Here is a 15,933-nt window from a genome sequence, read left to right on the forward strand (position 1 = left end):
GGCCCAAGTATATCTCATTACAGTAGTCAAGTGACCCCATAATGGAAAATGTGACAACTTGTACTTTATCAAAACTGTGTTGCATACTGAGGTAATATGTGTGTCTCCAGAGACAGAAGACCAGCGCTTCACCTCTAGGCTCTTTACTGAACTACTTGGAGTAGGGCAGGGCTCAATGAATCAGGCTAAAATTCGATGCCTTTCCCTCCATGCCCCTTCTCCGTAGAGTGATCAACAAGTTCAAGATGTCTCACCAGTGCTCAAAGATATTAGTAGACACCTGCTGGCAAGTGATGATTTGGTTCTTGGACATCCTCTGTTCTGCCACGGAAGGTCCAATTCAGTTTCAGCCAGTCCAGCATCTTCTTTCCCAGCAGAGGGGGCTAGTTCTCCACCCCTGCCCTCGATCACAAACATTAGCAACCTAATTCCTGAAGATTTAACCTTGAGCCGTTTAGGATAATTTCAAAATAACATGAAAATAATTCAGGCTCCCACGAAATCGTCCACACGTTCCCAGTATCGGAGAAAGTGGATGTGCTTCTGCCATTGGCTTTAGATAAGAAATGAAAACTTATTCTTAGCTTGATGATGTCTTTCTTGTATTATTTGGCTCCGAGTGTGGTGCTTGTTGACACATGTGGCACTTGTTGGCCAAAGAGACATACAGGAACTCGGAGGGGATGGTTTTCTCTTTAGCAAATCCCATATTTAAACGACATCTAGAAAGTTTGCTCTGGCTTTTTCCACTGGTCAAAAGACCTCACCCGGTTTGGGACCTCAATGTAGTGTTTCTGCTTTAGCATACTTTCGATCCTGTGGTTTCAGTGATCAACAATTTAGTTACCTGGATGATGATGCTGCTTCTTGTTGCACTCACCTCTGCTAGAAGAGTCAGCACAATTCAGGCCTTTTCTTCTTAAGAGTCTTTCGCTGTGTTCCACAAAGTGAAGGTGGTATTGTGGACTCATTTCCCCCCACCTTCCAAAGGGGTCACATTTTTCTACATTAATCAGGAGGTTTCTCTTCCTGCCTTCGGTCTCTCCCCTTCTTCGAGGGCTGAGGAAACCCTTCAATGTTTTGATGTTAGAAGGGTGCTCGGATGAAGGCTTTCTGAAAATCTGAAGCTCTATTCCTGGCTTTTGGTGGTTTATGTGTGGGACATCAAGCTCCAAAAGCTTCAGTTGTTTGGTGGATGGTTCTGGAAGCCTACAAACGAAGAATAAACTCATCTGTGCCATGATCAGTAGAACAGCCCCAGGTTTGCTTCGTTCCTATCTCGCAAGCATTACTTAATGAACGCTAGCCCTTGCTCCGATTCAGCTTTTATCCAGGCAGTACTGAGAAATCTTTTTTTCCTAGACTAGATCAGGTTCCTCCACCCAATGAATTAATGTGAAATAACCATTACAGTTGGGAGGAAATGGGAAGGGATGTAGGAGTAATAAAAAGTTACTTACTCATAGTGTTTACAGTTGTACTCCAGTCCAAAGCCCCCTTCATCCACAAGACTCTTCCTCCTCTCTTCACGAATGTTATTTCAGGCTTTCACAGCCGACTTGCAAAAATAGGGGGGATTGTTGGGTTGCGCTGGAGGTGACACTGGTACTTTTGAAATGACTCACTTTAGTGCACCAACAGGATAGGAAGGGGTGGGCAGCCTGGGTGTGGGGGTAATGGTGGGTAATGGTGGGAGAAGGGATAAGGGGTATGTAAAACAGCAGTCTCCTGTAGAGCAGATTCTAAACATTCTTACTGTTTTTTATTGTAAGGCTACACCTGAAGTAAATGACACCCACAACCTGCATGACTGAAGAACATGTCGATGCGCCACCGTTCATTAAAAGATAGAGCTTGCAGCCTTCATGCCGATGCACCAAGAGGATCAACAGTTTGGATGAAAAAGAGGGCAAAGGCCACTATTGGTTGTTACAAAGTATTAATTCTGCAGCATGTTAAGAGTTTAGATGGCTATTTTGAGCCATAATAACCAGCCTCCCATACTTTTTCTGGTAGGTGTGCCCTACCTGTGATGGCTGACAACACTTAGTTTCATCAAAGCGTTGGTAAATGTATTTTTCTTCAGTAAGTGAACTCCTCGTTTAGTGACCTTGCTACTAAATATTTGGGCCAATAGGTGAAGAATGTTGCCGTATGACAATCTGGGGACTTGGTAAACATTTGGCTCCGTCTTCTCATTGTCTAAACAAGCAATGGCTGAGTGGATGCTTTTGGCGTTACTTTTATAGGCATGAATTTGTGTTGACCCATAAATTGCGTGGCTGACTCAGATAACATACAAGCAGAAGCGCCAGTCATCAAATGACTATTATATGAGCAGTTAACCTATGTTAGCTGATTGCATAATTTGAACTCTTTTAAATCTCCAGCTGAGGCATGGAGATTAGAGGCCCATAACATGCTTGCCATCTCTGTACTATCTGGCACGGCATCATTAATATTATGCACACACCATTTACCTAACACCCTAATGTCAAACAGAGCATTAGTTCCCCATATAATGTGTTCACTACAGGGACATAAATGAGAACTGTCCCACACAGAAATGGAATAAATATAACCATGATATTAGGACAGATGTAGCAGAGCAGGTAATGATTGATAACGACTGTTTGCTTCAAGAAGATAATATTGTGCTGCATCAAAACCCAGTACGGGTTTACCAGCCATGCCCATGCAAAGAGGACATCAACAGTCATGCAAACATGCCAGCAAAAAAGGAAGAAACGGTAGTGTGACGGCAATATGTCCATTTCTAGCTGAGGAGTTGGTGTAGGATGAAGGAGTATTGTTAGGAGAGAAAGGTGCAGAAACAAAACAAAGGAGGAGGACTAAAAACAAGAAGGACTACAAACAAAGGAGGACTAAAAACAAGGAGAAGGAATAAAAACAAAGGTGGACTAAAAACAAGGAGAAGGATTAAAAACAAAGGAGGAGGACTAAAAACAAAGGAGGAGGCTAGGACAAAGGAGCATGCTTGTGATGAAGGCGAATGAGAGTGACAAAGGAGAAGGACTGTGATGAAGAAAGACTATGACGGAGGGTTACAAGAACGAATGGTGGGCAAAAGAGCACAATAATAAGAATCTGTGATGCAGCCATGGCATGCCAGTAGATTTTGTAGATTGCAATGCTAAACAAATATTCTGCTTCTCAATACACTTGCTCCTATATCCCTTCCCCTTCCCTCAATACTTAAAGGTGTCTGTCGGAGCAATTGGCAGATTACAATGCCTAATTTCCCTTTGAAATTTGCAGCGCAATAAGGCGCGGCAGCATGAGTGTGTCCGTCTCTGCTAACTCCTCTGTATCCACACCACCCATCAGGCGTTTTTTTTCTGCCTTGTCATGACCAGACGCTGAGCACCGCTAGCTTAGCCCTTTTTTCTGGGTCTTTCCATGTTTCCTTTACCTTTCTTTATCCTCCAGCATCGCCCATTATTATTTTGATGTCTGTCTCATTTAGGTTTTCTATTCCTGTGGAAGAAACTTTTTAGCAGCTCTCGCGTTCGCTGTGCCTAAAGTGCCTAGGCTCTGAGCACAAGTCGGTTGATGCCTCTACTGTCATGTGTTTCACAACTCCCGCCCGCTGGCTTTGCAACGCAGCATGCAGCACTGGGAGTAAATGTTCGGCGGGCGGGTCTTCGTCTTCAGCACTTTTGCCGAGGGCCCTCGTTGACCTTTGTCCCATTCCTCTGTACCGGATGTGACGCCTGCGCATCTGGCACCCCCTATCAGTCTCCTTGACCCAGAGGGCAGAAGGCCTTGTACGAGGAGGTGTCCCGAGGATTTCTTCACTGCCTCCTGGGGTACCTGTGGGTCGTGCACACAGAGCTCCACACTTGGCTGTTAGGCTCCCCTGTCTCAATGTGTGTCAGAGTATTGCACAGAGTACCAACACTCCTCAATGTGGGATTGTGGGGCTTATTTGTGAAAAAGTTGCTCTAGCAGGCGACTCCTTACAATCCCTCTTAAATGTCAGGAAATTAGGCAATATTGATTGCATTAGTTGTCATCAATTGTCGCGGGTCACTGGATTTGGACGGATATTAAGCCCATACCGTCCACAAAGTAACAGGACTCAGCGCCAGTTTAAGGCTTGATTGTTTAATTGCACAATCTGTGACAAAGCCCTCTACTTGGTTACGCGTTTCGGCTCCCACGAGCCTTTATCAAATCAGGGCTATATTGTTTAAACCGAGGCCATAAGAAAATTACAAAATTGACATTAACATCATAGTTCAAAATCACATATGACATATGAAGATTAAACATTTAAAAAGTCCACATATTTAGATTAGACAGAGAAACAAGGGTAGGTGAAGGGGAGGATTAAGCGGGTTCAAAAAACACAAAATGTCATAATATAGACATATGTAACCATATAAAGCCATAGCACAGTAATATGAGACATTCCATGTCAAAATAGCAATAAATAAAATAAAATAACAAATGAGGGTACACATAAAAAGAAAATTGAAAAAACAAGAGACAAAAGTAAAAAATGCCCATTAGTTCAGTTGTTGATAAGAATGTTGCTAAGTATGTTTATATAATTACATAATGTAATATAACTTGAGCTTACCCAATAATAGAACTAGTTAATCCGTACGACTGTTGTCCGAAATAAAATAATAGGGACAAATCCCAATGGTAGAAAATCTGTAAACACAAAAATTACAATAACCCCACATTAGTCTAACTAACTAGTGTTCACCTCGTGGGTCACCTCTCGTACGAAATGAAACAAACTAAATTGCATAAGGGTATGAGAACACGTCACAGGCAGGATGCCATACCACATTGCGGGGTGGAAGTTAGCGTTTCGTGGCACCATCACATTAAACAAGAAACCTGATTAAAGGTAAGGCACCTTGTCGAATTCTACAATAGGCCGTATCAATGCGATCTCACTAGCAAATACAAAGCTTGCATACCTGAGTGATCAAGATAAAGCAACTTACTCTGTTGCTCAGAAATCCCTTGTGTCGGCTGCTCGAATGGAGAAAGCAGTCGGCGCCATTTTGGAAGGGCTTAAAGAGTATTCTGGTTCCCATGGCGATCCCTTTCCTACGAGGCGAAGCAGCCTCGATTCACCACAAATAACTCTCTCCAATATCACATCACTGCCTGTTGCCACCCCCTTAAAGGGAAAGCTATGCATACAGGCGTTCCAAAGGACAAATACTCTGAAAAGCATATTGACATAAATTACAATTATATATTGGTGGACTAGTTCATTATAGCCCGCATGACATCTAAAACAATAAGTTAGCGTATACTGTTTCATACCGTAATATAGTAAACTACAAAATAGAAATACAAATAGTAAAGTCCTCATTTCCGCTATAAACTAGTTGTTTGAAAGTGCATATTAGAGTGAATGTTTCATTATTTGAACTATTCCAAACCCATTAATTTTGAAAGAGCAGTATGCCTGACTACATGTAAATAGTCTAGTGAGAAGAGTCCTGTGAAATCACTAAGTGTGGCTAGTGTCGCTACGCCTCCCACAACCCCACAAACAAAGAATAATGATAAATGCGGTGAGCAAGTTACTTGGTACTCCTCAATGTGCCTCCAGGAAGGACCGTGGGAAAGACAATTTTTTTTCGCCAAGCGCCTTATTGACCACAAGATTTCTTCATACATTAGAAAAGGTGCATCATTGCTAATCCAAAATGGTGGCAAAATGCTTTGAAAAGAGCAAGGACCTGCTGGTCTCAGCCACGGCTCGGCGCTCGTCAGAGGTGTCTTATCAATCGTCCCAGCACTCTCTGAGGTTCGCAAGTGCAATTGCTTCAATAGCCCTTCCACCTGCTGTCAGTAAGGCATCTTTTTCCTTTGCTTCAATGTGTCTTCTATGTCTAGTACATGGCCTTTATCCCTCCCTGAAGTATGGAGATCCAGCTTTGCCACCTTATAGTCACCCTACTGACTTTGGCCCCTTCCACATTTCCACCTGAGGCATCAGAAGATCGGTTCTTTCACATGTTTCAGCATCTGGTGCTCTGTGCAATGAGGCACGTGGTGCAGCACGTCAAGAGTCACATCAATAACGTCGTGCCCTCAGCTCTTCCACCACTGGAGGCTTGTCATAAAGGGGTACTAGGGTGCCACCCCTACTATTTCCAGTACCCTCAAGGTCCAGAAACGTATTTGGTGTCAAATAAATCAGTTTTTCATTTGCATTGCAGAGTATGTGCAATTCACTGTCACCTTAATGTGAATAAAGCCTTTCCTTTAGCAAAACATCTAACAATATTTGAATTCTTTGCATTTACAAAGACAGGTGAGGTTTCTAACACCCTTCATAGTGTTGTGCATGGGGTATGGATTGGCAATATCAGCGCCAAGTCACGGCCATATACATAATATTTTAAAACGCCTTTGTTTCCCCTCTATGAGCACTGGAAATCTGTCCCCTTAGAGGACCAACAAGGGCTCTTTACCCCCTCCCTCTCGTTGCCGGTCTCAGTCTGGGGGCTGGGTCAGAATGTTGACCCAACCCTGAGCCTGATTGCAAAGTAGGGAAAGGGAGTAGTGAAGGGAGGATGCTAACCCCTGCCCACCGTGCGGACTTGGTGCCGGAGTTTGGAGTTAATTCATGCTGAGGGCAAAGACATCACTGCTGCAGCCCGGGTAAGGTTTACCTAAGCGGAAACGTGTGTGTGTACGTGTACGTGTGTGTACGTGTACATGTGTGTACGTGTGTACCTACCTACAGTGATTGAAGTGGACTTCGTTGTTGTATTCTTATGATTCCCATGTCCTTTAGGCGTCTTACAAATGTCCAACAAGTACATACAATAAGATAAAGAAAGAACGCTGAATAACGGGCAAAATATCAAGATTGAGCTGTCTTCTTCAATACTTTTCGAGCATTAAACGCAAAGCCACATTGAATATTTTTGCACATGGATACTTACCATTATTATCAGAGATGTAAATGGTTTCTTATAGTGCCATTGTTTCTGACATTTAGGGCAAAGGCAAAACATGCAGGCTGGTCTATATTGGCAAAGCCTGCATGGACATGTTTACTCACATTGGCATTATTACTGGTAAATACACAATTGAAGGTTGATATGTGGAAGGTTTGAATTAATCTTAACCAGTTGTGCTGGGCAACACTTTAGACGGCCATGCCTTTACTGAAGGGAAAACAGCATATGCACATCAGGCTTGGTTCAAGCCCAAAAAGGGCATTTCAGCCCGTACTGCTGGGTCGCATCCCTTCTGCGTGAGCTCACCAGCAACCTCAGCCATGTTTCAACCTAAGGTTCTGTTACCATTACTCCCTCAAGTGCAAAGCAACGTGAGTGTTTGCAGATACTAGCATATGTTGAAACATCCTGCAGGGACATGTTTTGTTTTCAGTGGCATTATTTAGGGCAAAACAGGTGTGTGTGTGGCCTATTTTGGCACAGTTTGCATAGCCACGATTTCTTACAATAGCATTTTTGCTGGCATTACTATATAAGTGCTTTTGTATGCAAATGATGGTCTAAATTGGCACAGACTTTATGGACATGGTTTCTTTCAGTACCATTATTTTTGGTATTATGCTCAGAGCAAAATTAGCATTCTTACATGGGGATAGTTGCTTATATGGGAGTACTGAGATATGTTAGCACAGCCAGTATAGACTTGTTTTCTCACCATGGCATTACTGGCATTATGGGCAAAGCCAATGTGAGTGTGTTTGTATGTGGTAATACATGCACATGCAACATGACAGTGGGTTTCATCACGGGTTGGGCGGAGCGGTAAAAATGTGGCTGTAATGCTATTACTGCTGCATAACCGCTTTGCGCTTTGCGCTGGTGGTAAATCTTGCCACTTTCTGCCCATTTGCTGTGATATTACCACTGCGCTATTAGTGCCTGCAGTAATGGCACTGATACTGGTATGGTAATGTTTATTTATATAGCACATATACACAGGAAAGTGTTTCAAAGCGCTCAAGGAGGGAAGGATCATGGGGAAAAACAGTCGCTCAGAGCCCTTGAATTTCTGAGACGATAACGGTCTGCAAAGGGAGATTGGGTGAATAAGATACATTTATCAGTTTAGATACAGGAAATAGGCCTGCTGGCGATTCTGCGTTTATTTCAAGTGCACATTAAGGGGTAAAGACAAGGGAGAACAGATAGATGATCATCAGGCAGGGCTGTATACAGATTGTGCAAGTGTGGGAGGGCAAAGGAGGGCCAGGGGACAAATGTACCCAGTCAGTAGAGACTGGTGAAGTGTGGAGAGAGAAGCTCTCAGGGTTTTATTACAAGTGCAGTGGGGTGCAGGGCCTTGCGGCAAGTGCAGAAGGACTGGCAGGGGTGCCTGGGACCTGTGAGACTCTGAGGTACACCAGGTGTCCAGTCAATGAGCTGTGTGGAAGGAGGGAGCGATGGAAGAGCAGAGAGCTAGGTTAGCAGGGTAGGATGAAAGAGGAGGAAGAGGAGAAGAGGAAGGTCTTGAGGAGTTTCCGAAACTTGAGAATTTCAGGCTGGCAGGGAGGCTGTTCTAGATAGACACCTGGAGAGGAAAGGGTTCTCCCTCCAAATCTCTGCTTGGAGAACAGGTTCACTCGCAGAAGGTTGGAGGTAGATGAGCGGAGGGCTCGAGCGGACAGTATTTAGGAAGGCAGTGTGGAAGGTAAGTAGGTCCAGGCCCCAGAAAGCCTTGTGAACAATGCAGAGGGTCTTAAATTTGATCCTTGCAGCCACGGGGAGCCAGTAAAGGGATTTACGCGCCGGGCAGATGCAGTCCCTGGGCTTGAGGCCAAGGATAAGTCTTGCGGTTCGGTTCTGGATGAGTTGCAGAGGGCACAGGGCGGAAGCAGAGAGGTTGAGGAAGAGGCTGTTGCAGTAGTCCAGCCTGGAGAGAACTAGGGCTCTGGAGACAGTGAGCCGCTGAGGGAAAGTGGGAAAAGGTAGAAAACCTCTAAGGAGGTGTAGTTGATAGACTTTTTTGAAATGTCAGAAATGTGAGATGAGAAGGAGAGAGTGGAGTCAAAGATGAGCCCAAGTACTGCCCCATAGAGTCCTATGGACGCTTGAAAAAATGGGGAGTAACAGTATTGCTGCAACCCTGAACACTGGCATACAGTGACAAGCCTAAGCACTCATAGATAACATAATTGAAGAAAGCCATAATAAAAACACATTGGAAAATGCTCCTTTGTACTATTTGGGGACCTGGCATATTTTGGATTTCGTTCTCGTTACCCTACAAAACCATCAGTAAGTTGCATGTCGTTTTTACCAAATTATTCATAAAAAGTGTGCTGCAAAATGCACCATTTTGACCCATTATTTAAAAAACGTTCCTTGGAAGGAGAACCCCCGATCCCTGATGCGTTTATTATGGCTCCCTCTTTATCCTCACTGTCTCCCCTTTTGTTCAACCTGTACCTTCGACTAGTCATGGAAATCTTGAGACGTCATGGAATCAGTTTCCAGTCTTACGCCGATGACACTCAGATTTTCATCACAATCGATAAGGTTAAAGAAACAATCATTAAAATTGGAGAATGCCTTCAGGAAATCAGTGGGTGGATGGCCTCTAATCAACTGCAACTGAATGCTTCCAAGACAGAATTAATTTTGTTTGGTCCGAAGCACCCCATGACTACAATAAAAACTCAACCTCTTCCTAAGCTATTAGGAGTGGAACTTACATTCTCCACAAAGGTGAAAAACCTCGGCTGTATTTGGCAAGACAATCTGGGTAGCGAAAGCCAGGTTGGAACCAAAGTAAAAGCTATCTATTATTCCTTGCGGCTCCTACGACAAACACCTCCCTATATATTTCACAGGAAGACTATCCCCAAGTAGTGGGTGCACTTACGAATGCTCACCTGGACTATTGCAATAGTCAACTGATGGGCATTCCGAAAAAACAAATCAGCAGACTGCAAAGAGCGCAGAACGCAGCGGTCAGGGTGATCTATGGGCTCCAAAAAACAGCCCTTGTCTAATTTTTCCGCCGTTAACTCCATTGGCTATCAGTTGAAGACCGCATAAAATTTAAAATAGCCTGTCTGATTTTTAAATGTCTGAATACTATGGCACCAGACTATCTTAAGGATATGTTTAGATATTATCAACCATCAAGACCCCTTCGCTCAAGTGACCAAGCACTGCTAATCATCCCCCCCATCTACATTTGCTTCTAGAGGGGACAGAAGATTCTGGGTGTATGGCCCCAGACTCTGGAACAGTCCACCCAGGGAAATACGGAATTCAGACACCCTGCTTATTTCCGGAAGGTCTTAAAGACCTTCTTGTTCAAATAAAACTTGGCCATTGGATAATAATTAGAGCTCTATCTTGCTTTTAAATATACTTACGAATATACTCTGTCCTAGTTTTCCTGAGTAAGTAATACTATCTGCGCCAGTATACGGTTAGGTCCGTTGGGAGCGCGCTACAAATTCATCAAATCAAATCAAAATGCTACTCATGCACATTTGTGGTATATATTTATGGCTCTTTTGATGAATCCCAATGTATCGTCACTGCTTCTGATTGGGGAACCTCATCCCATGGGCCAGGGAGGTGACGTCGCTACCTAATAGCCCCTCCCTCGCCCCCCAGGCGTGGTACTCAGCGGGTGGATCTCATGGGAGGGGAAGCCCCCTTTGGAAACAATGATGAATTTGGGAGAACGCAGTATCCCTATGATATGCTTGCCTCATCTTTAAAACCCTCCCTTCCACCGCTGCCCTCTGTTATCTTGTATTTCTGCAGTCCCACAGAAAAGGGAACAACTGAGACAAAGAAGATCCATAAGGCGTTATGTCATCTTAACCAGCTAACTGCTGTGACGAGGAGGAGGCCATTAGTAGTGAAGATCACCTTTAAGAGCCACAAGCAACAGTCTAGTGGTTGCTGGCTTCCAATTGGTCCTTCTACAGTAGAAATAGAGGAGGGAAACCAGGAAGTGTTGTCAGGCTGTCCCTGGAGGAACAAGAAGCAGTGAGATTATGCGGAGGGAGAGAAGGCTGTGGACCATGGGCTATGCCAGGAAGAAGGGGAACCTTGCCATGCTGGAGACGTGCTACGGACAGGGAGAGGCACAGAGGAACCCCTCTCCAAAGGACTTGAGAAAGGATCTAGCCCACCCTGGAGAAACAACCCATGAATGTTCAGCCAGGAAAGAATAGAGATGCTGGAGATCTTGTTCTCGGCAGAGCCCCGGAGTGCGGCAGCCAGCGAACACGCTGTAGATGGAGAGGCAGAATGCAGCGTGGTCCGGTGACAAGCTGTACGGAGGCGGGGAGAAGCAAGCTGCACTTCCCGATGACCGAGGGAGTTTGGATGCCAAATGAAAACGGTCTGCCTCCTGGGGAAGCCTGAGTGCAGCCGCGAAAGTAGAGAAAGTGCTTCGGCCAAGTCAACAGAATGAGCACAGGTGAAACCACGGGAAAGGGTTGGGATGCCAAAGCACTGTCGGATGGGTCACAAAACCCCCTGAACATTGGCACTTGGGTCTGGGACCCAAACAAAAGGCAAGCAAACAGAACGAGCACCAGTGAGCCCACAGAAGAGGGTTGGGACACTGAAGCACTGTTGAGCTATCACAAGAAGCCCTGAACAGTGGAATTTGAGCCTGGGAGCCAAACATGAGGCAGAGAGAACTTCTCTGGACAAGCAGACCGTGTTGGGAGTGGAGACCGGGTTTATAGAGCCCATAGAACTATGGAAAGGGGGCCTGGAACCTATATAGGGAAATCATACCCCTAACCACGAAAAGAAGAGCTACTAACTTTGCATATGTGATCTGCCCAAACAGACCTTGGCAGGAGAGTAAACCAAGGCTGTGGGAAAGGGCAAAATCAGATAAAGAATTGTGGAATCGACCAATTAAAGGGGTTCTCGGACCCGTACAGTGGAAAAGCACCCTGAGTACCATCACAGACGACACAAGATTGAGATGCACAGAAAACACTTGGGGACCCTAGCAGGAGAATAAACCAAGACTCTGGGTAAGACTGAGGCCAGACGGTGAGAAAGAGATTGTGAAATACTCTACCACGCAAGAAAGCAAGCCAAGGTGCAGTATCAAGAGAAGACGGTCAAGGACCTCAGCACGGCTTGGGGAAAGGAATCAAGGCCATTTTTAATTGTTGCCGAGCGCCTGGGAAGTCTCGCCTGCCAGCTACAGACAAGGATTCATTTGTAAACAGTGAGGCTACAAGAGCCATCTTTGTGTGAAGCCGAAAAGACATTGCAAAAGGAGTCAACCCCTACGTCTTGTGAAAATTTTTGTTTGCTTTCGTCTACACCTTTTATTGGAACTTTTAATTGCAAACTATACTTTGGATATACTGATGCTAAAAGGTACATTAACAAGTTTTGTTGAAGCAGGAAAACCCCTCCTAGAGTTAGGGATAGCTAGGATTTCCTCCACCCCCCGCACCCACCCCTTTTATTTTGTGAATAAAAGTCTTTGCCAATCGACATGTCACCCTTGTGTCTGTCTCTTACTCCTAGAACTTCACACCCTCCTCCTCATCAGTGAGGTAGAGCTGTGCCTCTCTGAGCACAGTGAGCAAGGGGTCTACAGTCCACCTCACTGATGAGGCCCAACAAGGTTGGCACACGTGTGTGGGGTTGCTGTTGGTACTCTTGTTCAGAAGGGGATTTCCATAGCATTTCTGTGCTGGACTGCCCACATAAGGAGGACAAAGACTGATATGCAAATTGATATTTCCCTTCTGTGAAAGGTTCAGTGAGCTACAGTGTGGCTGCAGACACTCGAATGGGTACCTTCCCAAAGAACAGGTCAATGAGCTGTGTTCGTTCTCGCAGAGGGGCACCTATGGACTATTTTTTAATTATTTAAGGGACTTAGGTTTAGTCACCCTAGGTTTCCTAGGGTCATCCAGACGTGGACTCCCTGCTCACTGTGCTCAGAGAGGTACAGCTCCACCTCTCTGATGAGGCCCAACAAGGCTGAAACACGTGTATGGGGTTGCTGTTGGTACTCTTGTTCAGAAGGGAATTGCCATTCCCTGCCCATGTGGGCGGGACAAAGACTGATATGCAAATGGGTATTTCCCTTCTGTGAAAGGTACAGTGAGCTAAAGTGTGGCTGTGGACTCTCGAGTGGGTATAGGTCATTTAGCCATGTTCGTTCTCGCAGAGGGGTGCCAATGACAATTGTTTGATAGTATAAACGGTTGACAGACAGTGGGCCTCATTACAAGTTTGGCGGTAGCCTTGCTGGTAAAACCGGCAGGCTGCCGCCAAACTTGCAATTTTTTCTGGCACCCGCGAATGGGCAATTACCGGGTCATTACAGCCCCGCCGGACCCGGTAATTTCCCATTCGCGGGCGCCGGAATAAAATGCTCCTCATTCCCATTTGAGCCAAATAGGGCTCAAATGGGAATGGGGAGGTCGGCTGCACCGGCAGCATTCTTGAATGGTGCCGGTGCATCCAACATGCTCTGCTCGCGAGAGCCGGTATGCCCGCCAGGTCAGACCTGGCGGGCGGGAAGGCACCCGCGAGATGAACTCGTAGTTTGCCGGTAAACTTGTAATGATGCCCAGTGTCTTTTGGTTACCTAAGCCCAAGATATTTCAGGTAAGGTGGGAATTTTAGGGGGTGATTAAAATAGTTTTTGTTTGTAAATTGAGAGCACCATGGGTAACCTTTTCTTACTATTTAAGGTTACAATTGGGTGAATAAAATGGTTTCCTGTGCATTCTGGTTCTATTTAGCAGGTCGATTAATATTGTTATATTCTCTGAAAATGCAAGACACCCAGTGTTAAAACTGTTATATTTTTTAACCAAGGACAATCACAATAGATTTGGAATTAATAGTTCAAATAGGCGCAGACTCAGAAAAAACTGTACACAGTTAATTACAGAGCCACTACCCAACAAACCTTCTACTGCTGCTATCAAGTATTACAAGTAGAAGGATTGCATACGATCTGCCTAAACAGTATTCAAACCTCTGATTTGCAACATATAGACTGATTTCCTCATGAGGTCACCAGGATTAATAACAAACTGACTTGTCTTTGTGACTAATGTAGGTTTTTAACCAATTTCCATTTTCTTGTCTTTGTTTTCCTAGGGCAGCCCGATCCAACAGAAAGGAATGTAGAGGCACAGCCAAAGTTGTGGTGTGCTTTAAGTGAAGGGAAAGTGGTTGTCTTCAATGCAATTACCTGGTCTATGCTGCAGCACTGCTTTAAAGTTGGCAACGAAAAACTGGTAAGTGCACAGATATTGGGATGGAAACAGAATAAGATGAGGATTGACCATGCCCACTTCATTACTTTCTCTAACCACTGGTACCCAAAGATGATTTCCACCTTGATCTGTTTTTTTCTCTTGAGCCTGAAACAGGCTACCTGATGTTAATTTACTGTTTCCATTTTTTGCCTCCATCACTTTTGTGAAAAATATTGATTAATGCTACTCAGAAACTCCCTCTCTGCAATTGCGATTTTATATCAAGACCTATGTTTGTATGTTTCTAAAGATACTTTTCCACCTTATCCAAAAAGCTGGCTTTTTAGTATTTAGTTCCTTTTTTAAATAAAAATTTAAAAAGTTCCTATTGTCCCCTGACTTTTTATTTTATTTTGATTTTACTGTTTAAAGTGCAGACCGAGCTCGAGAGCAGTGGAGCGCTGTAGAGTGTGGGTAGCCAGCATTTGGGCTGGCATCTTTTAACAGCATCGCAGTACTGTGAGTTGAGGTCTGTGCGTATGCGCACATCCATAGGTATGAGTCCTTGGTCAGGTGTTTTTGAAAAAGCCAGGCTTTGAGAGATTTGCAAAATTGGAGAATCATGTGGGCATTTTTCAGCCGACAACAAAATCGAGTTCCAGATGGTGGTTGCGTGACAAGAGGAGGATTGTGACAAGAGGAGGATTGTGTGCAGGTCCTCTCTTTGCGGACAAGTTGTGATTCAAGCCAGTTGGTTGATTTGCTGCCCGAGGAGAGTGTGCCACTAGATATGTGGAGCTTAGCTGCTCATGGTATTTGTGACTGCTTTGTAGATGATGCGTGCAGTCTTGAACAGTTCCTGGCCTGCTGTGAAAGCCAATGTAGTTTGCATAGAATGGGGTTGATATGGTCACATTTCGGGCACCTGTAATAAGACTTGCGGCAGCATGGTGGACTGCTTTTAGGGGAGGGAAGTGAGCAGCTGGGTGCCACATCAGGAGGGCATTTACCCCATCGTTGTGCAAGACCACATGGGCCTGCACTATAGTCCGGAAGTACTGCGGTGGGATGAAGCGTTTGATTTTGCAGAGGGTAGAGATTTGGGCCATGTTGTGTCGTCCTTCTTGGCTATGTGTTTCAGTGAAGAACAGGCTGCTGTCAATGCTTTGGGAAAGGGCAAAATCAGATAAAGAATTGTGGAATTGACCAATTGAAGGGGTTCTCGGGCCCGTACAGTGGAAAAGCACCCTGAGTACCACCACAGAGGACACAAGATTGAGATGCAGAGAAAACACTTTGGGACCCTAGCAGGAGAATAAACCAAGACTCTGGGTAAGACTAAGGCTAGACAGCGAGAAAAAGATTGTGAAAAACTCTACTTGGCAAGAAAGTAAGCCAAGGTGGCAGTATCTAGAGAAGACCGTCAAGGACCTCAGCACGGCTTGGGGAAAGGAATCCAGGCCATTTTTAATTGTTGCGAGTGGAGTCTAAGGATTTTGCTTGAGTCCGAGAGTTGTGGATCGATTCCTTCTAGGCACATATCCTGCTTTTGTTGGACAAGTTGATTTTTAGTGGGCGGACAGATGAGGACAAATTCAGTCTTCGATGGGTTTAGTTTGAGGTAGGCAGTCAAAATCCAGGACTGGATGATGGCTAGGTAATAGTGAAGACGAATGATGTCCTGCGTGCTATTTACTCTTATGTAGAACTGAGTATCA

At 44.8% G+C, this 15,933-nt stretch overlaps 1 protein-coding gene across 1 annotated transcript in view; it reads left to right on the forward strand.

Annotated features, from left to right (window-relative positions):
• The window catches only part of DENND3 (DENN domain containing 3), a 1,010,513-nt gene that overhangs the window by 755,003 nt on the left and 239,577 nt on the right, over positions 1-15,933 (forward strand). Inside the window, exon 18 of the mRNA XM_069621709.1 lies at positions 14,115-14,254. Within this exon, the coding sequence (XP_069477810.1) occupies positions 14,115-14,254 (140 nt within the window). The remainder of the gene's footprint in view (positions 1-14,114; positions 14,255-15,933) is intronic.

The sequence above is a fragment of the Ambystoma mexicanum genome, chromosome 5q (genome assembly GCF_040938575.1).
Source record: "Ambystoma mexicanum isolate Mex_15411 chromosome 5q, UKY_AmexF1_1, whole genome shotgun sequence".
Classification (NCBI taxonomy): Eukaryota; Metazoa; Chordata; class Amphibia; order Caudata; family Ambystomatidae; genus Ambystoma; species Ambystoma mexicanum.